The sequence below is a fragment of the Apium graveolens genome, chromosome 10 (assembly GCF_009905375.1).
Source record: "Apium graveolens cultivar Ventura chromosome 10, ASM990537v1, whole genome shotgun sequence".
NCBI lineage: Eukaryota > Viridiplantae > Streptophyta > Magnoliopsida > Apiales > Apiaceae > Apium > Apium graveolens.
In genome coordinates this window covers 193,912,905-193,938,252 of record NC_133656.1, presented here as the reverse complement: position 1 = coordinate 193,938,252, position 25,348 = coordinate 193,912,905, and the positions used below count along the sequence as shown (strand labels likewise).

Sequence of the window (25,348 nt, the reverse complement as noted above, 5' to 3'; positions counted from 1 at the left end):
TCCTCACCAAAGAAATCAGCTGAACCACCAGTCTCATAATCCACATCACCAGCTGTAGAGGGCAAAGATGTGATGGCATCCTTAGCTCTTAGTATAGACTGTGTGGTATGCACCAGATTGAACATCCTTTCTGCATTGTCATTGCCCTGTTTAGCTAGAAGTTGATAAGCTGGAACAGGGTCAGTAAATGCATCAGCATCAAGGGAGGTGGAATCTATAACAGTTTGAGGTTGCTGAGATAGTCCCTCCCTGTCTGCATCCTGGACATTCATTAACTCACTAGCAATGACATCCATCCTTATAGCTTCTGTACCTGCATTTCTCTCGTGTTCTCTCTTTTGTTGCATCAGGGTCTCACCCTGGCTTCCCACCCTCACACCCTCACCTTCATCATCTAAGGTGGGACTCCTCTCACTCTCTTTTGCCAGTCCTGAAGGAATGGACTGCATATTTTCACTCATTTCCTCTCCTTTTTCCTGGGAGCAACCCAGACTCTCACTCAAAACACTCTTCTTTCTCAATCCTAATAGTGACTGTACAACCACTAATTCTTCTGCACTTGAAATAAATGAAGTTTGAGGTGGTGCAGAGACACTCGACAGATAAGGAATATCCATCGGGTTAGTGATTTTGCTTACCGACGGATAACTGTTGTTAAGCTTATCCGTCGGGATATAGTCACTACTCGACAGATGACAATATCCATCGAGAGAGTAGAAATGAATGAACTTGGAATAGAAACTATTGTGGACTCTGTGCTGATTGATGATATTTTGGGCATAGATGATTCAACAGTTCCTGAAAGAATTGGCAAGTGAGCCAACAAATCATCTAAAAGATGATGCTCACTTGCACTAGATTTTGGCTTCCCCAACAAAGTTAAAGAAGGGGAATCAGGAATTGATGTGTTTATCATATCCACATCCAAAGAGTTTGTGGGTGAGTTTGGTGTTTGAGGTGCTTCTATTACTAGAGATTTTGGCCGTGACTCCACATTTATTTGAGCCACATCAAACTGAATTTGTGAATGTGCAGTGACTGTGTTTTTAGCACCAGTTTGCACAGTGTGTGTACCCTATGCATCCCCAAGGGTTTTAGATTTCTTCTTTCTGGCATAAGTTTTGGGTGAGCTTGTGTCCCTAACCCTCTTGGCCTGTGCTCTTGGTTGAGAGCTTTGTTCAATAGTTACATCCTTTTGGGAGGATGCAGCTAGAAATGAGCTTTTATCCTTTTTAAGCACTGCAGTTTGTTGGGAAACTGCAGTGTGGCTAGGCTGGGAACCACTCAACTCTCCATCTTTATCCTTAGGGTTTCTTTTATTTTCACCCTTTCCCTCACCTACCTTGCCCACCTTCACACTCCCCTCTTTGGTTTTGGTGGATTTTGCAACTGGCATCTTTTGAGAGATACCAGAGGGGGCTTTCTTTGATTTGGATTTTGAAATTTTTGTTGGTTTGGTAGCTTGGGTAGGCAACTGTTGGGTCATTGACTCAGTTTCCATAGCTACACTAGAACTCAAAAAAACTAGTGAGGTTGGAATAGTAGTAGGGATAGATGAACTTACCTCAATTACCTGAGGTGCTTCCATTATAGGGAAATAGAAACGTGGCACTTCTCTGTGATGATTTTCCCTGTTCAAATCTGCAATGATTCTTCTCTCTTGAACCCAACAATCTAATTTGTTGTTAGGGTTCTCAAGCACAATTCTCTCAGAGAGGTGATTAGCTAACATCATAAAGAATCTAACATAATACACATTCTTACCTCTCTTATTTAACTCTCCTAGTTTGAATCCCAACTCAAATAAAATAAGATCACTAAAATTATAGAACCTATTTGTAACTAGCATGTAGAGCATGATAAGCATGGAGATATTGACTGAATCAAAATTACTGATTTTACCTGAAAAGACCTTTGTCACTACATCACACAAAAAACTCCATTCTTTCCTAAGGCCCAATCTCCTAATGTCACTTAACTTAGAAGTAGAAAGAGCATAGTTCATGGAATTAAGCATATTGATTATGTCAGTGTCAGTGTGTGGTGAGGTTACAGTGTTATCAAGAATCTTGAAACATGTTTTTATAACATCACTATTGATACAGAATTCCTTACCTTTAATGGAGAGTGTGATTGTATTATCTGTTGAGTTGTATATAGCAGTAGTCCACATCTCTTCAACAACCTCATAGAAAATGGTGGGTGATTCCAGCATGGCATAGCTAAGCTTACAGTTCTGCACAAAATCCATCATTTTGTGGTAGTCACCTGATTGCTGAATCCCCTTATTTACTAGTGCAGTGAAATTGTCCTTCTCATAAATAAACCCAGTTTAAGACATAATCTTGATAACGGGCGCCATTGTTATAGAATAAGAGCTTGCAAAGAGAGAGTAAGTGCTTTGAAAGAGAAAGAAATTGGAGCAGATAATTTGAGAATGATAAAAGAAAAGCAATGGAAATGAAATGAGCTTTTATACTATCTCAAAAATAACTACCAAAAATAATAAAGTAAAATAAAGTAGCCAATCAAAATTGCCTAAAATAGCCGTTTAAAAATAAACTGTAAAAATTCCACCCATTATCCGTCGTGTTATGCTTACAAACTATAAGTATACTCGATGGATAATGTTCAGAAAATCAACGGCTAAGATTAGGACAATTCGACGGATGAGGATAAACTGTTATCCGTCGAGTCATAAAGTATTCCTGAAAAATAATTGATTTTTATTAGCAAATTGTATTCCGACGGATGATCAAACTCGATGGATAAAGATCATCCGTCGAGATGTAAATTTTGACTTAGCCAAAATTTCATCCAAGACTAAAGAATCAATTAAGTTTCTGGCTGCTTTACAACTTGCAAATTATCTCATAAAGATTTAAGAATAATTAAGCATACCTAACTCACTTACCAACCTTGAAAAGGTGGATTCATCCAGTGGTTTGGTAAAAATATCTGCAAGCTGCTTCTCACTTGGAACAAAATGTAGTTCCACAGTATCATTCATTACATGTTCCCTTATGAAGAGGTACTTGATATCTATGTGCTTTGTCCTTCAATATTGTATTGGATTTTCAGTGATGGCAATTGCACTTGTGTTATCACAGAAAATAAGAATCCTTTCAACTTGCAAACCATAGTCTAGCAATTGATTTTTCATCCACAAGATCTGTGCACAGCAACTACCAGCAGCAATATATTCTGCTTCAGCTGTAGAAGTAGAAACTGAATTTTGCTTTTTACTGAACTAGGACACAAGCTTGTTTCCTAGAAATTGATAGGTTCCTGTTGTACTTTTTCTATCAATTCTACAAACCTGCATAATCTGCATCTGAATAACCAGTTAGATCAAAACTAGAGTCTCTAGGGTACCAAATGCCAAGTTTTGGTGTTTCCTTGAGATATCTGAAAATTCTCTTAATAGCTATTAAGTGAGATTCTCTAGGATCAGCCTGAAATCTAGCACATCAACATGTAGCAAACATTATATCTGGCCTACTAGCTGTTAAGTACAGAAGTGAGCCAACCATGCCCCTATAATTTGAAATATCCACAGACTTTTCAGTAGTATTTAATTCAAGCTTATCTGCAGTAGCCATGGGAGTTTTTGCAGATGTGCAATCCATTAGATCAAACTTCTTTAAAAGATCAAAAATATATTTAGTTTGACTAATGAATATTCCATCACTAACTTGCTTAACTTGCAAACCAAGAAAATAAGTTAGTTCTCCCATCATACTCATTTCATACTTACTCTGCATCAGTTTGGCAAACTTTTTGCAAAGTTTCTCATCTGTAGAGCCAAAAATAATATCATCTACATAAATATGAACAAGTATGCTAGAGCCATTAATATTTCTAAAGAATAAAGTTTTATCTATAGTACCTCTTATGAAGTAGTTTTCCAAAAGAAACTTTGATAAAGTGTCATACCAGGCTCTAGGTGCTTGCTTTAGTGCATAAAGTGCTTTCAAAAGATAATAGACATGTTTTGGAAAATTTGGATCTTCAAAACCAGGAGGTTGACTGATATATACTTCCTCCTCCAAATCTCCATTCAAAAAGGCGCTTTTGACATCCATTTGATAGACCTTGAAATTGGCATGGGCTGCATAGGCTAAGAAGATTCTGATGGCTTCAAGTTTTGTAATAGGAGCAAACGTTTCATCAAAATCTATTCCTTCTTGTTGACAATAGCCCTTAGTAACCAATCTAGCTTTATTCCTGACTACTATGCCATTTTCATCCATCTTGTTTCTGAATACCCATTTGGTGTCTATTGGATTCTTTCCTTTAGGCTTGGGCACCAGCTTCCATATATTATTCCTATCAAATTGGTTTAGCTCCTCCTGCATAGCTAAAATCCAATCAGGGTCCAACAAAGTTTCTTCTACCTTCTTTGGTTCTTCCTTAGAGAGAAAGTTGCTGTACAGACATTCTTCTTCAGTTGCTCTCCTTATTTGAACTCTAGAAGATACATCACCAATTATGAGCTCAAAGGGGTGATCTTTTGTCCATTTTTTTTGTTGAGGTAGATTAGCTCTAGATGAAGAGGACTCATTGTTGTCATGATGTGTGATTAAGTTTTGATTGTTAGAAACTCCCCCTGAGTTTGTGGATCTTTGATTTCAGAAAGGGGAACTTTCTATAGGTGATCTATCCTGACTTCCTGCTCCTTTTGATAACCCGACGGATGGTGAATTTTGAGTACCGATGGATGAAGCGGGTTGCCTTCCGACGGATAAGGCAGATTGTCTCCCGACGGATGAAGCATTTTGCAATTCGATAGATGTTGAATTTTGTGCTTCATTGGTAGTAGATTTTTCTACATTATCCTTTGATACTGTTTCTTGATTACTTTCATCATCACTGTCATCACTAACCATCTCCACATTGTCAAATTTGAGGCTCTCATGGTAATCTCCATCTTGCAGTCCTACAATTTTTTTATCATCAAACACAACATGTATTGATTTCACAACAATGTTGGTTCTTAGATTATAGACTCTATATGCTTTACTAACAGCAAATCCAACAAAAATTCCTTCATCTGCTTTAGCATCAAACTTCCCATTCTGGTCAGTTTGATTCCTCAAGATATAACATTTGCAGCCAAAGACATGAAGAAAATTTAGAGTTGGCTTCTTGTTCTTGAACAATTGATAGGGAGTCATGCATTTTGCTTGATTGATCAGAGAAATATTCTGAGTGTAGCATGCAGTATTTACAGCTTCAGCCCAGAAATATGTTGGCAATTTAGATTCTTCAAGCATTATCCTGGCAGCTTCAATAAGTGATCTGTTCTTCCTTTCCACTATTTCATTCTGTTGTGGAGTTCTTGTTGCTGAAAATTCATGCAAAATTCCATTTTCTTCACAAAATGCTCTCATGACAGAATTCTTGAACTCAGTTCCATTGTCACTACTGATTCTTCTCACTTTGAAGTCAGGATAATTATTGACTTGCCTTATATGATTGATGATGATTTCACTAGCCTCATCTTTAGACTGTAGGAAATATGTCCAAGAGAACTTTGAAAAATCATCTATAATTACTAGGCAATATCTTTTCCTTGAAATGGACAACACATTGACTGGTCCAAACAAATCCATGTGTAGCAATTGCAGAGATTCTTCAATTGTTGAATCAAGTTTCTTTCTGAATGATGCTTTAATCTGCTTTCCCTTTTGGCAGGCATCACACAATCCATCCTTAGAAAACTCCACTAGAGGAATGCCTCTAACCAGTTCTTTCTTTACTAGCTCATTCATGGTCTTGAAGTTTAGATGAGATAGCTTCTTGTGTAATAACCAACTTTCATCCTGACTTGCTTTGCTGAGAAGACAAGTAACAGATTCTGTATTAGATGAGTTAAAGTCAGCTAGGTACACATTTCCTTTTCTCACACCAGTGAGAACCACTTTGTTGCTCCTCTTGTCAGTCACAACACAGGCTTCTGAGTTGAAGGTTACTGAATTGCCTTTATCACAAAGCTGGCTGATACTCAACAAGTTGTGATTGAGACCATCCACTAAGGCAACCTCCTCAATGATGACATTATCTTTTGAAATCAAGCCATATTCCACAATATAACCCTTGCTGTCATCTCCAAAAGTAATACTTGGGCCAACTCTCTTCTTGAACTCTGTGAGCAGGGTAGAATCACCAGTCATGTGACTTGAACAACCACTATCCAAGTACCATAGATTCTTTATGTTTCCCTGTACACATCAAAATCAAATCAAGTTGATTTTGGTACCCAAGTTTCCTTGGATCCTGCCTTGTTAGCTTTTTTTCTGTTTCTTAGGCTTTATCTCATTTGACTTGGGAATATCAGATTCATCCTTAGTCATTTAAGTTGGGCCTTTGAAACCATTCATCATAACAGAATTATCATGCATACTTTGATTGACAGGGAATGGTATGCTACTAGTGAACATGTTATTCCAGTAAGACATGTTAAATGGCATTTGTGGCATACTAAATGCAGCATAGTAAGGATTAGGTGCAAATGGCATATTAGCAAACTGTGCATTCATATTCAGTGTAGGCATAGCATTCATAGGCATATGAGGCATGGCATTTATATTGGGAAAGTGAGGTGGCACAGATATGGAAGTAGGCAGGGCAGATTTGCAATTAACAGATAAATGATTTACACTACCACACTTGACACGGATTTTTCTAGGAGCATATTTATCAGGTGTGTAGTTATTGTGTTTGTTAATCCCTACTTTACCATTTCTATTCTTTTTCCTTTTAGCCTCTGTTTTAACCTCAATCTTTTCAAGTCTGTCATTCAATTGCCTGACAGTCATATGACCAACATTAGCCTTTTTCCCTTTCTTAACTTGACTTGATTCTCCTGAAACAAAGTTCTTGGAAACAGATCCATACTTTTCATTTAACTTAACAAGTTTGGCTTTACTGATAGGCTTGCTCATAGTCGACGGATGAGGATTTATGTCACTCGACGGATATCCCTATTTGTTATCCGACGGATGACCCTCATCATCCGTCGAGTCAACATCTGTTAGCACTCCTTCCACCAAATTTGGATCTAGCTTCTTCTTGTTCTTTTTCCAGGATGCATCACAGAAGGACTCGATTCCTTGAACTTTGGTGATTTGAGCATGGACATCTCTAGATGTTTTTAATGCCTTATCACCTCCTGTTCACGCTCGAGCTGCTTCTTCAAAATTTCTTCTTTCTTCAAGGACTCAATTAATTCCTCCTTGGCAATCTTACACTTAATTCTTAATTTTCCAAAATCAACGAACTGAGACTCTAGCACATTATTTCTCTCACTCAAAAACAAATTGTTTTCTTTAATTTTAGCATTTTCCTTAGTAAGAGACTTAAGTGTAACACACAAATGATATAACTCTGTAGACATGTCATTTATAGCATCATTACACTCAGCTTTAGATAAATGTGCAAGGTTTGTAGTTATTACCTGATTACTTGAAGAACTTGTTTATGTTTCATCAGAATTGGCCATTAGGGCTAGATTGACATAGCTGAAATCTTCATCTTCATCTAGACCATCTGCTGCCCAGTCGTTTTCTTGTGTAATGAAAGCCCTTTCATTTTGTTTGAGCAGCTCAAAGTATTTTTTTTCTTATAATCCACAGGCTCAAACTTTTTCTTGCCGGAATCTGACTTTCTACACTCACTGGCAAAGTGCCCTGCCAAGCCACATTTGAAATATTTGAATTTTGATTTATCCACCATGTTTCTATTTGGCTTGGCTGCTCCAAAGTTCTTCTTGAACTTGAGCTTGGTAAATATTCTGGAAAGAAATGCTAGATGTTCATCAATATCTTCCATGTCATCTTGGATCAAAGAATCTTCATTTTCTGCCACCATCCCCTTGCCCTTGTTTTCACAGACCCTTGAAGTTGACTCAACAACTTCCAGCTTCATCTCCTTCTCATTTTCTCACTCAGCAACTAGTGCAATGGATCCTCCTTTCTTCTTTCCTCTCTCCATCCTCTCATCTTACTCTATTTCAAGCTCATAAGTCTTTAGGATGCCATACAGTCTCTCCAAAGTAAACTCCTTATAATCTTGACAGTTTCTTAATGAGACTGTCATTGGTGTCCATTCTTTTGGAAGAGATCTAAGGAATTTCAGATTGGATTCTTTTGTCTGATAGACTCTTCCATGCAGCTTCAGAGCATTTAGTAGCTTTTAAAACATACTAAAAATGTCAGTGAAAGACTCACTTTCTTCACTATGAAAATGCTCATATTGCTGAATCAGTAGTTGCATCTTGTTTTCTCTAACTTGCTCAGTGCCATCACAGATAACCTGTATAGTATCCCAAACATCCTTGGCAGTTTTACAATTGATGATGTTGTCAAACATGTCACCATCAACTCCATTGAACAGGATATTCATGGCCTTCTTATCTTTCTTGACTTTTTTAATATCAGGATCAGACCATTTATGCCTTGGCTTGGGGACAGATGGCTCATTTCCAGTTGCAGCTCTCATAGGTACATGGGGACCTCTTTCTATGCAGTCTACATAGGCCTAATCTTGAGAAAGTAAATGAAGATGCATCTTTACCTTCCAATGATGGTAATTATCTTTATCCGGAAAAGGAATATTGACTCCAACATCCTTCTTGCTCATCTTGCTGTATTGTTTTGATCTTTAAACTCTTTGTTCTTCAAGAGCTTGCTCTGATACCAATTGTTAGTCCCTTAACAATATAACAAGAATTACAGAAGGGGGTTTGAATAGAATTCTTGAAACTTTTTCTTGAATAAAAATTGTTCTAACTCAAATATATATCAGTGTGACTTGATTAGCAGAATGCGGAATAATCACTTGAAATAAATCAAAACACAAGTAATTAAAAACAAGAGTCTTTAAAAACTTTTTGGCGGATTTGAATGATTCCACCAGAGATATAATATATATATATATATATCGAGAGAACTCTGTGTGCAAAAAGCTCACAGCTGCTTACAAAAATGACAATAACTAAGAATGAGAGAAATGCTAAGAATACAGCTTACAAATGTTTCTCTCTGGGTTCTTCAGTTTCTTAGTTCCTTAGTTACTATTCTATTTGATGCTACTTGGTTTATATAACACCAAGATTACAAAGTAATAAGACAGGATAATAAAACAAAACTATCAAGTCTATAACAATGCTACTTCATTACTCTATTCCAGCATCTTTGAATATCTTCATAATAGCATGGAAATGGCAATGCTTCTTTGTTCTCGAAAACCCAGTTGAATAGCTACCACATTCCATTTGCATACACTCGACGCATGTGACTGTGTTGTCACTATCAACGAATGTTTGAATTCTTTATCCGTTGAGTACATGATCATCCGTCGATGGCTTTGTTGACCATCCATCGACAACTTTGTTGATCATCCGTCGACAGCTTTGTTGATCATCCGTTGATAGCTTTATGATCATCCGTCGAAGCTCTGTTAATCATTCATCGGTAGCTGTTTGGCACTTGACTTCATTTCATTTATGCAGAATTACAAGACATCATCTACGTACAATTAATCAACCTATTCTGCATATCTAGTTAAAGTCAACATGACTTATATGCTACTATAGAATCTATACAAAGGTGTATGCAGAAATGTGCTACAGACTTATTGATACATAAGCTACTCACTCGATGGATAATAAATCATCATCCGTCGGGACTATATTGAGTCATCCGTCGTGACTATAATCCTTATCCGTCGAGTGCTACATTTTCACTAAGAAAAATCTACCAAGGTGTTTTGTTAATGAAATCATCAAGTACATAACATATACACAACACTGCAAGATACACTCCTTCACCTCTAGTCATGGATAAAATTTAGAAAGTTGTGCAAGCTACTTTTGGACAATCTACTGCTATCTCTACTGCAAGCTCCTCTTCACAAGACATTCAAGACCTCAAGACTCAAGTAGCTTCTCTGGAAACATCCAATACATCTCTCAATGCTCAGGTTCAGGCCTTGACTTCTCTAGTCAAGAGTCAACAAACAGACATCAACACCCTGGTGGACTCTCACAAGCATCTCCAAATACAAAACTCAGTTGATTTGGGAGCCATCATGGGAAAGCTCAACATCCTTCTTCCATCACTTCCTGAACAACTTAGGCCTGAAATTCCTACTCCCCTTCTCATGCCTGCCAACAAGACTAAGGGGGAGATAGAGGCAAGGCTAGCAAAATCAAGATCATCTACTCAACATGTCCAAGGTGCTGAACAGAACTTAAGTCAAGAAGTAGATATTGGTATGGAGAGGTTCATTAGGGTTGCTGAAGGACCAAGTTTGAGCAGGGAATTTGATGAATTGCTCAAGGCTCTAAGGGCTTCTCTCAACAATAATCACTTCACCTACAAAAAGGCCTTGGACATGACAATAAATTCATTAAGGGTGATTTTGGTAACTAAAGACAGCTTTTAGGAGAATAGGATAGTGTTCAATCTAAATGATTCCGGGGTAGATAGGTGTATACAGGTGTTCCTTAATTATCTTATCTCAAGGAGGGCATCTGAGTTGGATATTTTGATAAACAAAGTCAGAATTATGATCCATGAAGACACCCAACTGCTAGCTGATTTCAAAAATGCTCAAATGGCTGCTTTTCCAGAAGCATACCTTCAGCCAAGCAAGGGAATAGCATAAATATGTCCTACCGCCAAGCACTTTATACACTTCAAAATCCCTAAACAGTGTGTCATGGCCAACAAGAAGCTAATCATGACTCTGGAAACTTCCTTAAAGGTAAAAAAAATAAGACTTTTGATGATGTAGAGATGATAAAGCTATTGGGGAGATACCTGAGTGATGTTGAAGCCAACTTGCCCAAGACTCAAATCAACAAGGATAATTTAGATGATGATGAGCAGAAGAAAGATGATAAAAATCCTTCTGGCTCAAATCCAAGTCAATCCACCAAGCCATCTGGAAGCAAGAGTGGAGAGAAGAAGAAGGAGGATGATAAAAAAAATGATGAGAAGAAGAGAGCAAGTGAGAGAAGGAGTAAGATGAGACATGATGGCTCAGAATCACAGCAAACCCTAAAAATCCAAACACAACTAGATCAACCTTTAGCTCAACCTTCAAAATCAACTATCCCAAACATAAAACCTTCTCTAACCTCTAAGCCAAAGTTTCTGTACAAACAAACTTCAAACACCTTTCTTAAAACACCAATCACCTCAAACCAAACCTATCTCCAGAAAATCATTACCTTACCTTTAGACAAGCCTTCACTCAAAATCAATTTCAAGTCTGTTAGGAAGAAACCTAGAAAAGTCAAGCCTACAGATAAATTAGAAGTCAATGAAAGGGTTTTCTAGGATTGTTTCAGGCAAAATGAATTTCTACCCTTGAATTGGTGCATCTCAGATGAAAATTACTTTCAAAAATTAGCTAAAGAAATAGTTAGAGTCTGGGTTGTATCCTTAAAGGAAGTCATAATTTATTATGAAGATGGTTCCTTCACTATCCTCGGTTGTACTTTGATGGATTCTCTCTCTCCCACAGAAATCAAAAGAGTGATAAGCTTGCTAAAAGACAAGGATACTGCTACAAGAGCATGGAGATCAGTTTTGGATGAGTGGTTGATTGAAAGGGAAGAAAGAAGAAAAAAAATGAGGCTGAATATAAGGAAAGAAAAAGAAAATATGATTAAGATATTGAAATGTTTATAAAAAGATCAGAAGAGCTCAAGGCTAAAGGAATAAGCAAAATTTTAAAAGATGGGAAGTTTCTGAACATCAGAGTTGGCCAATTCTCAAGATTTAGAATTGATTTACTAGACAGTGGTTATCCAAAGGAACCCAGGATCAAACTAGTAGAAGCTCTAAGTGGGACACCTATTGTAGAAGAACTTGAAATTCATATTCAGTTAAGGGATATCCTTAGAGAAGAAACAGAAGCAAAAACAGTTTTTACCTGATGCTTGTAACCACTTAGACTCTGTAAATTTTCTAATTGATAAAATTTGAAATTTTATCAATTTGTATATTTTAATCTTAGCTTCCATCAAAACTTGGGGTTAGTCTTGTTAACAGGCATGAATTTGTGTGAAGCAATATTCTCACAAATTGGGGGAGATTGTTGTGCAAGATATGCTTGTACTTTAACAAGACTAAGTCAAATTAACAACCCTAGGTAAGTTGTATTGTAATCTTAGTTTACATTTTGTATTTGTAACATTAAAGTCTGTAAAAATGTCAAAGAGCAGACAAGAGTCTTTTTCTTTTAAACAGTATCAAGCCTAAGAATTCTATCTGGAAGAAGATCAAGAAGATCATGCCTCAGAAGAATTATGAAGAAACTTGAAGTTGAATAAATCCGTTTTGAGAAAAATGTTCTAAGTCAAGATCTCTACAAGTCACAGATTTAGTGTTATAGAGAAGTCATTCGAGAACTCCAGAATGACTTATAGAGAACTCAGGAAAGCTACTAGAGAACTAAGAGATATCGACAAGCCAAATTGAAGACATAAAGATTGGAGATATCGAAAAGTCATTTCTTCACTAGAGAACTCAGAGTTATCGACAAGTCAACATTCATTAGAGAACTCTGAGTTATCGATAAGTCAAATTTCACTAAAGAACTCAGAGATATCGATAAGCCAAAATTCACTAGAGAACTCTGAGTTATTGGCAAGCCAAATTTTACTAGAGAAATCTGAGTTATCGACAAGTCAATAAGCCACTAGAGAACTCAGAGATATCGATAAGTAATAGTGAAGATATGAAGACTAGAGATCTCGACAACCCAAATTCTCTTATATAGAACTCAGAGACCTCTACAAGTCAAATTTACAATGGAGTATTAGAGATCTCGATAAGTCAATATACTTATCGAGATGTCAAGTTCTCTATAGACCAAACTGAAGATCTCGAGGTAAAATCTCAAAGTACAAAATTGCAGACCAGTTCAATATCCAAGATTTACAATCAACAAACAATCCAACCAGCTGGATTGACAAGTCTACAAAAAGCAGCTTGAAGAGTGTGCAAGATCAAGGGTGAAGATTAACTGACAAAGGAAGATCAAAGTTAACAAAGTATGCAAAGATATGCTAAGCCAGAAATGGAAGATATACTTTTCACCATCTCTGCAGAATTAAAGGCTTCCTTCCACCATACAAACTCCCTCCTCCAAAACAGCCAGCAAATCATGTTCATTCGAGAACTTAAAAAAGAAAAAGCCCTCATTCATAATAACATCCATAAGACCTCGTTTTTCCCAGCGTCGTTTAGCATTATACTGTATTACGTGAAAAGCCACCCGTTTCTCAAAAAAGTACCCAGCAAAAAAAATTTCCGAAGCTTTCCGCCCTTGGATGTCAACTTGAATCGGAGGTTTGATAACCACTCTCCCATCAACATAATCAGGAGAATGGTATTCAAAACTCAGCCTCTTGTATTCATCCTTCTTCTTCACCATATCAGACCACAACCTTTCAACTTTGACACGTCCCTAATCAACTCCTGAATTCTCAGTTAACTTTTCACCACCAAATTTCTGATCCTCCATTTTATGACCAATCTCATTCTCATCCTTAACACCAGTAAGCTTCAAATTACTCCCTTCACCAACAGGGGTCTGCTTCGATTTACTCCCTTCACCAACAGGGGTCTGCTTCGAAATCAAAACATCCTCCATATTCTGAACACTCTTCTTACCTTCATCCATAATACCAGTCAATGTCTCCAATACCACAACATCCGACTCCAGACTCCTATTACCATAGTTACTCACCGACCCATCTAAATCAACAGCATTATCGACCACCATCTCATCCTGGAAATTCAAATACCCGTCCTCCGTAACAGCAGAACCTCTCCCAACACGAACAGACAACGGATTAGCAATCCCTGCGTTTTCACTTAATCTTTCAATTCGTTTATTATCCATTCCAATAAATCTAGGGTTCGATTTTTTCTTCAAGGAGGTCGAAGCAACATGGGGTGGAAGCCCATCCTTAGTTAGAATTTGAACATTACTACCATTAAAACTTGAAGTTTTACTATCTAATCGATTAGGAGGTTGAGGAGGTGACAAAAATATTACATATAAACACGACATTTTGTATCTGAAATTTTGCTGCATAACCTTAACTAATACTACTAATAGAATAAAATTATATGCTTAAACTCCAGATAAATAGCATATTAATACTGCAGAATAAAGGGAATCCAACTATATAGTATTATATTTTACACATTGTAAGATCCTGTAAGAGGGCTATATTAAGCTAAAAGGGGGGTTGAATATATTAATTACCAATTTAAAAATTAGTATGGCGTTTTAAAATAATTTATCACTTTTTTAAAACTTTACCGAATGGTTATGCAGTTTATATGTGCGGAAAATAAAGTGCAAGGAAATAAAATATCACACGATGATTTTATCCTGGTTCGCGATGGCGCAACCTCTAATGGATTCGCTCACCTCTACGTCCAGTCCTCGAGCTCCTCTCCCAGACTCGGGATTTTCCCTTAAAATATACTCGCTCCGTTAGTAGGCGGAGAAGCCTTTACACCATTATAAGTATTTTTCTTGGTGCGTAACACAAGGGTCACCACCTCAAAATAAATATAATACCTACACAACTTATCTTAGACAATAACTCCCCGCTATTTCTTCAAAGTTGTTGTAGAACCTTTATGTGGACTTGGCTTCCTTAGCTTTTGTCGGTCTTGGATCTTAGTGATCCGGTCTTGGGTCTTTCCTCTTCTTCACGGTGCAAAGACTACTAACTCCCCGTTAGTACGTCTCTGACTTGGGTCACAGAATGAGAATCACCTCACATCACTTCACCTCACTATAAAACTAATAAGACAAACCACGAAACAAAACAAGTAGAGAAAGATTTGTTTTGAACTAGTATGTTACGGTACTAGCCCACAAGATAGTATAATATTCAAATAAGAATATTAAAATTAAATAAGAATTTTTAACTTGAGATAATAAATAATAGTCCAGGTATTTTTATAATTACTCATTTTATAGATTAAATGAATTTGTGGAGTAATATGAGAAGTCTTTTATATAAAGCACTTATGGCTTATGACTTCCTTAGTATTAGTATTCTTCTTATTCCGATTAAGTATTTATAGATAGAAGAATACTTTAGTTACAATCTCGGAATTGTAACTATCCTTTAAGTTCTTCGGCTTAAGGATTTTCGTATACTTATGTTTTGACAATTATGTAGTCAAAGTATACTTTTAACTTCAAGCACTTGTATAAGATTTATGAGTCTTAGCCAAGATCCAAATAAGAATAGTGCAAGTATTTAGCGTAAGATCGTGCTTTTGAAGTTTAGACGAATAATTATGAGTAGTTTATATATATCGAATAAGAACCCCACAGAACACTAAAGATGTTATAAGGGGCTTATACGACATGTCTCGTAATTATTTATATACACGATATGTGTTAGCCAATATCCAATTAAAGAGCGTGAAATTAATTGGCTAACTCGTGGTATTGATTCGTCGTTAAATAACAAATGATTACGAAATGTTTATAGATCGAATTATAATCCCCCGAAACACTAAAGATGTTAGAAGGGATTAAACTATGCTTCGTAATATTTTATGTGCACGATATTTGTTAGTCAAAATCCAATTAAATAACGTGAAAGTAATTGGCTAACTCGTGAAATTAATCCATTTTGATATTTGACAAATTACGAAGTATTTATAGATCGAGTTATAATCCCCCGGAACACTAAAGATGTTAGAATGGATTAAACTATTCTTCGTAATTATTTTACATGCACGAATATTTGTTAGCCAAGATCCAGTTAAAGAGCGTGAAAATAATTGGCTAACTCGTGAACTTGTGTCAAATAAAATCTCACCCTTGGAGATTTAGTACTTTTCTTTATAGATCTTCTTGTTGAAATGAGTTTTACGAAGATCAAGTACTTCTTCGAATTTCGAGTTCGAATCTGAGTTCTCTTTTCGCCTGAGAACTTTATTTATAAGATATCTTGTGTTAGAGATTAAGATGAAGTAGAGAAGTTAAGTACAAAGCTCAAATAAAAAAAAACTCAAATAAGAAGTTAAAAGTTACCACTTTTGAGAAATGGTCAGAAAAGTTCACCGAAAAAATTCGCCGGAGGTTCGGCCGAATTTTGTCACTTTGATCGAACTTGGGCAGCCCTTCGGGAGGCCGGGAAGTGGTAGTGGATGAGCTCACTTGGCGGGATGAAGCTTGGACGGGTGAAGCTATGTAAGTATATAGAAGAGAGAGAAGATTTTTTAGAAGAAGTATGTGTTTAGAATTTGAAAGAGATGAAGAGAGATAATTCTTGAAAAAATCCCAGCAACTTTGTAGCTCTTTAGCTTGAAGAAAATGGGTTGGGGTTTATTTATAGGAAAAGTTGGGTAGATTGAATGGTGGAGATTTGAGAAAAATGGATGGTGGATGTTGTATGTCACGTGGATTGATGACATGGCAAGTAGGTTGTGTTTCTTTGACGTAGCCATATAATAAAAACAACTTTATGGAACAAAAAACTCAGCTGATTTTATTTTATGTATAATGTATTTTTCTTTTCTTTTAATCATTGTTTAATCACTTAATTAAGGATTAAACACCATTAATTATGAGCACCTTAAAACTACTAAATAAATATCATAAAAAATATGACAATTATTTAAATCATATAAAATGAAGTCCTGCAAATTTTGGTCAACTTTGGTCAATGGTAACTAGGTCAAATATGGTCAACTGTGGGACCAACTACCTCCAATATTGTGCCCGGACTAAAATTCTCGAAATATTACAAAATTTTTACCACACTTATAAAATACCATTTGAATGATCCATACCAAATTTCAAGTCATTTTAGCACGTGGAAGTATTTTATCCAAAATAAAACTGTTTTGTCAGCCTTTTCTTTCGAGTAAAAATATCATTGGTCTTGAAGTGAAGGAGATGGATCTTTTGACCAAGGTTTTGATTTGTATACATACTAGAAATGTATTTCGTAATATATAAGATATATTTGGATGATATGAATTGTTTCCGAGTATTTTTGAATAATTTTTTTCGATAAATGCTGATTTTACGAGACGGGAGAAAATTAATATAAGTATACATGAAATGGGTTGAAAACCTGGATATTAATATTCCAACCATGAATATTAATAATATTTGAATAAAACTCTTTTTATAGATATATAAATATATTTTGGAGCGAAGAGTAAAATATTTTGTTATAACACGAGATTTCTAAAGAATATTTCTGTAATATTCCTTTTTCGAGCTTGTTGTCATATTGATGTTACAACACAGATCTAAGAAATGTCATATCTTGATATTTCTTCTTTAATCATATTGTCTTAGAGATATATTCCATAATAGATATAATTTTGATATTTTGCAAAACTAGAATATCTCTTTTATATATGTTTGAAAATTAATGATTTTGTTGGTTCGACTTTTTGACTTTGATTTGGATCAATTAAATTCATATCCTAATGGAGAGGATATATGTGTACTCAATTTTATGTTTAATCGTACAAATACCAAAATAATATATCGAACATATCCTTTCACACATAAATTTTACGTAAATAGTATATTAATACAAAACAAAAAGTGAATTATGCTATTGAACCGTAATTAATATTATAAATAAGGAAAAATCTGCTGTAAAATTCTAAATTTTAAATAGATTTTCACGAGCATTTTGCTGCATAATTTTGAATAAACTTTCAAAACTTAATTATTAAAATAGCTCATAATTTAATACAAAATAAATAAGTAAGCTAAATAATACACAATTATGAAATAAAACGAATTATGTTTATATAACTTGAATAAGATCTATTAGCTATGAGTAAGACTTTTCATAGTTATTAGATTTTTCTTCATCGTCAAGTCCAAGGGTAAAAAAACCGACCCAACTCGCCCCTTACATCCGTGGAAGGAGCCGAACTATCCAAAACCTGAAATTTAATTGATTTAATTTTTTGTCACCCGAATATAATGAGTTGAGTCAAGTTTTAAAAAAGTTAAACCCTAGCCAACCCAATATATAATTATAGTATTATTATTTGAAATTTTAATTTTTATATGTATTATATTAATTAATATATTCAAAATAATAATATTATATTACGAATAATACACCATAAGTTATTGATTTTAAATTAGAAGAATACACGGTATATATAGTATTCAATAATAATTATGTTAAATTATGGGGTATTACTAGTTACTTCAAACTTCTACTGAAATTTATTTGAAGTTTTGACTCCTTATAAATATTTAAATAATTTTATTCAAATTTTATTCCAAACCAATCCGACCCAACTCGATTCAATGTATAAAGAGTATGGTTAGGTTGAAAATGATTAGTTAACGGGTTAATCTTTTAAAAAACTGAACTAATTGGGGGGTTCGATTTTACCCCTAATCCGGCCAATCGGACCCGCGCGTTCTATCCCGAGTCAGGCCACAGTTAAAATTGGCGGTCTACTAAATGGGCTGCTTTTGGGCCCAAACATTAATCTGATCTTTTTTTTGTCAGAAATCATCAATCTGATCTCTTTTTTCCTTTCTGGGATGGAAGCTCTTTTTGTATCATTTAATTTATGGATGTTTTTTTCTAACTAAAATAAATCTGTTTTGCATAATCTCATAATTTTAAAGATGCAAATTACTAACGAGGAGTAATATTCTAAAAATCCCCGATTCAGCCGATTAATCCCCTACAAAGTATCCGACCGATTCGATCTTTGAAATCCGATTAATTCTTACGGATTTTTCTTTATTGTAGTGTATATAATTATTTATTAAAATTTAAATATTATATTAATTTAAATATGAATAAGTATAGAAATCATGATATAATAAATATATATTTGTCAATAAATAACTAATATAATGATAATAATATATTAAATATAATTTAATATTATAATACATCCGATTTTTACTCCGATTAATCCCCGATTTTTAATTAATCCTAAATCGGTAGCTCGACCGATCTTCCCCGATTCCTGATTTTTACAATACTGACGACGAGTATAATGGTAGATTGGTAGTTGAAACAAAATAATGTCAATTTCTGAGTTCCATTCTTTATTTTGCTCCGAGTGTTTAGATACATGCATCATAAATCATGGATTTCATTCATTTTATTACCTGCAATTGTTTTTTAATCCTTTAACCTCTCGTGTCTCTACATGGTTATCATAGGTCAATTTAGTAAGAGCAAACTTACACATGTATAAATATGCACAAAAATATAATAAAACTATACACATTAGGGACACATGTATCAGTTAGTGAAACAAGTTTATATTAGTGGAATCTTGATTTGGCATGGTTTTAAAGGTTTAGGTGGTGAAAGGGAATATATATGCTGCCTACCAGCTACCAATCAGAAAACAGATAAAAATAATACAACACTAATCCATCTCTAATATCTGGATTAGTTTATCAAGTATTTTACTCCTGACTTTTTTGCAATGGGCTTATACTAACAAATGTATTATTGGTTTTAAGTGTATAAACAACTAAACCAATATTAAAGTCAATACATTAGTTTATCTTCTTTTGTTTCTTCTGTTTATCATTATTTCTATTTAGTATTCTTGGTCAAAAGAGCTAGTTACTTGTCTATCTATACAAGATCAATCAAAACTAGGACATGGAAATTATATAGTAATAGTACATTTCATTGAACTAACTAACAAGCTGAAATGAACTTTGAATGTGTTCCTTTCTTAGCTTTAGGCAGTGAAAAAGTTGTTGAAGTACAATCAAATTCCAAGAAAACTACCATGAATTTGTTCCTCCTCATCTGTCTTGATTCCCTTTTAATATTTAATATCTACTACACTTTAGTAATATCTGTAGCATGTTGAAGTTGAAGAAACAGTACAAAAGGTCCAACTACAAGACAAAGGCAGTTAGGAGAGAAAAGATGGAAGGCGGAGTTGGAGCCAAAGTCCAAAGCCCCTACATATAGGGTGCATGTCACAGCGGCACATGTATGCCAAGATGGGCATGTCATGACGTCATTTAGCCAAACATGCATTTTCATGATTTGACATGTCTTTTTACTATTTTTTTTTTTTAATAATTTTTTTAATATTAGAAATATCCGGAAATGTAAATGAGTATTATGATAGTGTCTTTATCCAACCCAGGGTGTAAGGGTTTGGATGCTTCTCAACCTTTTGACTGTGTCTATGCCTATAATATTCTCCATGCTACCACTATCAATCACAACTGCAAAAATATGCCTATTAATAGTGCACATGGTAAGAAATAATTGGTGTCGTTGAGATTTCCCTTCATATTTTTGGGCAAACATCATCCTTCGAACAAAGAAAGTTGTTTCATCTTACACATAATCCTCAAATTCACCATCTTCACCATCCGACCATACTGATACCCTTTTTCATCTTCCTATGCTTCTCGTGCAATCATATTTACTGCCTCTTTGAGGACATTTATTCGACCTATGATCAGGAAGATTACACCTATAGCACTTCCTAGTCATGGGTTTAGCATAAGAAGTTACTAATATAAATGAGTATTATGATGATATTCGGTTATTACTATCAACTAACTTTAATTTTACATTCAAGTTCACTATATATTAGTATAATAAATATGTTTTAAATTTTATTATATTTAATTGATAAATGGCATGCCATTTGGACATGACTTCTAACAAAAAACATGTTTATAGGCATGCCTTCGCGGAGTCTCAGTTACCCTACCTACATATAATTTACATAACAAAAACTCTAGCATACAAACATGAACATCTTATGTTTGCGGTGACGGAACCCGAATTTCAAAAAATGGGGACTAAAATAATAGTAAACTGAAAAATTTATAATCATTTTCTGCATCATACTTGTATTACAATTAAAAATTTTATTGATTTTTAGAGATTAGTCGAAGTTACGATCCAAGTGGCTCTCCTAGTTGCATGTATATATTAATCTATGTGCATTTACTAATATAAATTTTAGTCTTCAAATATTAAACCCCACAAAGCCATAAAGAGGTTCTGAGTAAAGTTGTGGCAGGACAAGATCTTCTGACCATGGGATGAATCTCAAACTCTGATACAAAACAATTATTACTACAACAGAAGAGGATAAAACAAAGCTACTCCAACAGAATCCTCAAGTGCAATTAGGTTTCTTTCAACAGAAAAAGAGAAAAGGTTGAGAAAGAAAAAAACAAGACAGAGGGGCCCTTTTGTGGTGGCAACTTAGATATATAAAGCTTTGATCTTTTTATGGTTCTTGTGTCTTTCACTTATTAGGCCTCTTTCTAAAACAAGGCTTAGCCTCTAAGTAAATTTTGGTGAGTTATATTTATTTCATCTTCACAACTTCTTTACTAAGGCAATTGTGCTCCTTTGGAGACTCTTTGATGTTAGTCATTGTTTGCAAAAAATTTCTTGCATGGTAAGTCATAATTTTCAAGTTCTTGTTTTTGAAACACGATCTATTTGAATTAGCAAAAAGGAAAAGAGTAGTCTTCATGATATTTGCTGTAATTTGTTACATTCTGTTGTATGATTGTAGTTCATTACTATTAAGTGAAATCTTGTCTTAGATATCAAGAGAAAGGTTATGTTCATGTTCAAGCTAAATTGTGTAGGCTTCCATGCATCATGTTTACCATTTCGAAAAAATGGAAATTACTGCAACCAAAATGTAAGATCAAGATGTTACCCTGTATGAGTTCTTTATGGTCTACTTGTAGATTTAAATGTTTTCCGATTTTAAAGAATTTGCCTCATGGATTTGTGCAACACCTGTTAGACCTGCAGCTCCTCTAGGCTATTACAAAATTCTAGTGTTTGGGGCTTCTCTTGTAGCTTTACTCATCTTTTCTGTCATATGTTTTCTCTTATGAACTAAAAAACTTGAACAAGAATTTAGTTTCATATATGTTCAAAGCACTCATTCAAGGGGTGCTTTGGTATACTCCAGTTTCTACTTTTCGAGTTTCGGGTCAACTGTTTGATATATGTTTTTGGTGTTTTTGATTTGCAGAACAGGGGAGTTCAAGATCAAGAAGAGAGAGTCCTGATTCAGGAGCATCATTAAACACATTCTAAATAATATTTAGGGTTGGTTAAAACCAGAATCTGTGATAATTAAAAAGCATCTCCAGATCATAAACAGTTCTTTTGACCAGAAGCATCTGCAAGTACTACAGCACCAGACAAAATTCATGGCAAGTGATAGTCTAAGACCAAGACCATCAGATGTTCAACAAACTGAAAAGGTTCTCTAGTTCTCCCACTTTCCTTATAATTTTCCAAGAAATAAAGATGGCATCTTTTATTACTGTCTTCTTTCTTTCTTTTCATAAGAAAATTTCTCTTGAAAAAATCAACAGAAAGATTCTAATGATTTTTGTGAGATTTTCTGATGTGACCTTTTCTAATAAGTCATGAGCACAGGAGAATAAGTTGTACATGTTATAACATACAGTATTTGAAATGGCTTCATTTACTAAATATCATTACTGTAGTTTAGCTAATATTTTAGTTAAGACTCTAATCTGCTTGAAATGAGATTACTTCAGAAATAGAAGAGTTGTATACAATTAGCCCATGTAATAGTCATTTAAGTCATCGTTGTTTTCTCTTATCATGTTTCAGATATGCTTATCACTAGTTATTTGGGAAAAATATTTACACCTCTATTTTCATTTAATGTTGCAGAGAAGGGGACCAGGTGCAGCATCTGAGAGAACACCTGATGCAAAGGTAAGAACATATATTTATAACTTGTGATTTTTTTAGTAACCTGTATCTGTAGCTAGTACTAGTTTACTTGAGGGTTCGAGCCTGAGTGGAGACGATGGTTATAATTATCGAATTTGTTTTTTTTTTTAATTATACGAACTAAAATTTTTTGTTTAAACTATTTAACTTTTCTGGAAAAGAAAGTTTGAATGTTAAGCAAGAAATCTTCTATTGAATGTAATTCAGACATTAAGACGTTTGGCTCAAAATCGAGAAGCAGCAAAGAAGAGTAGGCTTAGAAAAAAGGTAAATCTATCTACCAAAACAAGTAGCAGATTTTCTGTGCCTACAGCGTGAATTGGCATTACAGAATTGATCTTTCTCTTCATATCTGCAGGCATACGTGCAACAGCTGGAATCTAGCAGAATGAGGCTTTCTCAAATTGAGCAGGACCTTCAACAATCCCAAGCTCAGGTCCTTCACATATATTTAAGTCTTTTATCACAATAGTAGTAGTTTGTTATTAGTGTTTTTTAACTAATCATGTTCTTACAAAGTAGGGTATGGTGTTGGGAGGTAGCAGTGGTTTCGGGAACATCAGCCAAGGTGAGCTTATTTTCTGCGTCTTATGTGATCCCTCTGACTCATTCGATATGTTGGTTTCTTAAAAAACAAAAAAATGTCTGATGTAAATGTCGCCTTCACATTATTAAAAGATTATTTACATTCCTTCAAGCTAGAATTTTTCCGAATTGTTACAATTATAGGTGCTGCAATATTTGACATGGAATATGCAAGATGGTTGGATGATGACAACAGGCACATGGCGGAGCTTCGGACAGGATTGCAGGCTCATTTATCAGACAGTGATTTAAGGATGATAGTTGACCGACACATTGCACATTATGATGAAATTTTCCACCTGAAAGGAGTAGCAGCCAAATCAGATGTCTTTCACTTAATCACAGGGATGTGGGCTAGTCCAGCTGAACATTGCTTTCTGTGGCTAGGTGGTTTCCGGCCCTCGGATCTAATCAAGGTTCGATTTTTCAGCACTGATGTATATAGTTCATGTAACTAGATAACATAATACTGATGCTTTGAACTTTCACTAACCATTTATTAATACTGATCAGATGTTAATATCTCAACTGGATTTGCTAACTGAGCAGCAACTCATGGATATATACAGCCTTCAGCATTCGACACAGCTGGCAGAGGATGCCCTATCTCAGGGACGAGAACAATTACAACAGTCTTTAATTGACACAATCGCCATTGGATCTAGTAGCGATGGAATGCATCAAATGGCTGTTGCTCTGGGAAAGCTTTCTAATCTCGAAGGTTTTGTTCATCAGGTAGCAAGAGCTATAAGATACTCTGAAATAATATAACTGTCTTCAAGATTTGAATTTCAAATTAACAAATTTTAGCGTCTGTCACTCTGTTGTGATATCTCAGTCTATAAACATGGCTGCTAACGGTGAATTGATTAATAGAGAAAAGCTCTAAGCATTATAAGGACCAACTCTCAGAATCATGTACTCGAATTCTTGAATTTAATTTCTGTTTAATCTTTGAGCACGCGTTTTGCATGATATTGCTAGCTTAGGTTAATGATTACTTGGCAATCAATCATACTTTAGTCACTATTCCATTTACTATAACATAGTTCAATCTGTGCATAATTAGTTTTAATTATAAATTGCAGGCTGATAACTTAAGGCAACAAACTCTTCACCAACTACATCGGATATTTACAGTTCGACAAGCTGCAAAATGTTTTCTGGTGATAGGGGAATATCATGGCCGCCTTAGAGCACTAAGTTCACTTTGGGCATCACGTCCCCGCCAGTAAGAACCCAATCATTTTCTGTTTTCTTATAGGGATATAACTTGCAATTAGATCTTGTAAAAAACTTTCTTCTGCTTTCTATTATTTTGCCTAGGCTACAAAAATAACCTTTAGGCGTTCCTCAGTTATGTAAAATAGTTGGTCCATGTCTATGTTGGAATATGTTTTAATACAACAAAATTATACTTTCATTGAGAATATTGGATTGAATATATAAATGTATACTTAAAGCTATCTTGATTGTGGATTCCATTCTAACATGTAGTGTATATTTTCCAGAAACTTGATCGGGGATGATGGTTCATGCCAAACAACCAGCACAGGCTTGCAAATGCTGCAATATTCAGGGCATAACCACTTGAACAACTTTTGACCAAGCTGTCTGCTTATAATTATTTGCTAGTCAGGACTCACACATGCATGCATTCCATAAGATTTGAATCCTCGACGGAGATACCATTATGCCAAAGGCCATTCGGTCATGTTTATATTCTATAACCTTCTACTGTATATTTAGAACAGGAAAGCCAGTTGCTATTAACTCTTCTTCAACCATTTAACTTATCTTAATTCTATGTTGACCTTTTCCGCTTTTCCTGCATATCTTGTGTTCCCACTTCTGGTTCCGATTACTAAACAACAAGACATTTCATTCTGCATTCTAGCTTCAAGAAAACTCGAGGGTGGGTGGGTGTTATCTGTATCAACTGCTACTCAGTCCTTATAATCC

The 25,348-nt window shown here is 35.0% G+C and overlaps 1 protein-coding gene and 1 pseudogene across 3 annotated transcripts; one reads left to right on the top strand and one right to left on the bottom strand.

Moving 5' to 3' along the window:
- The window catches only part of LOC141691527 (small ribosomal subunit protein mL103 (rPPR7)-like), a 56,000-nt pseudogene extending 42,548 nt beyond the window's left edge, over window positions 1-13,452 (bottom strand).
- A 7,601-nt stretch (window positions 13,453-21,053) lies between these two features.
- On the top strand, window positions 21,054-25,286 carry LOC141689228 (transcription factor TGA9-like). 3 transcript variants are annotated; one of them, XM_074493449.1, is made up of 10 exons: window positions 21,054-21,363; window positions 22,062-22,296; window positions 22,739-22,783; window positions 23,009-23,068; window positions 23,160-23,237; window positions 23,324-23,369; window positions 23,531-23,802; window positions 23,900-24,121; window positions 24,475-24,617; window positions 24,898-25,285. In XM_074493449.1, the coding sequence occupies exons 2-10, from the start codon at window positions 22,243-22,245 to the stop codon at window positions 24,989-24,991; spliced, it is 1,014 nt and encodes a 337-aa protein (XP_074349550.1). In that variant the 5' UTR covers window positions 21,054-21,363; window positions 22,062-22,242; the 3' UTR covers window positions 24,992-25,285. The 3 variants fall into 3 exon arrangements, with proteins under 3 accessions (XP_074349550.1, XP_074349549.1, XP_074349551.1); XM_074493448.1 differs by having other exon boundaries at window positions 21,054-21,467; XM_074493450.1 differs by lacking the exon at window positions 23,009-23,068 and having other exon boundaries at window positions 21,054-21,467; window positions 24,898-25,286.
- The last annotated feature ends 62 nt before the right edge of the window (window positions 25,287-25,348 follow it).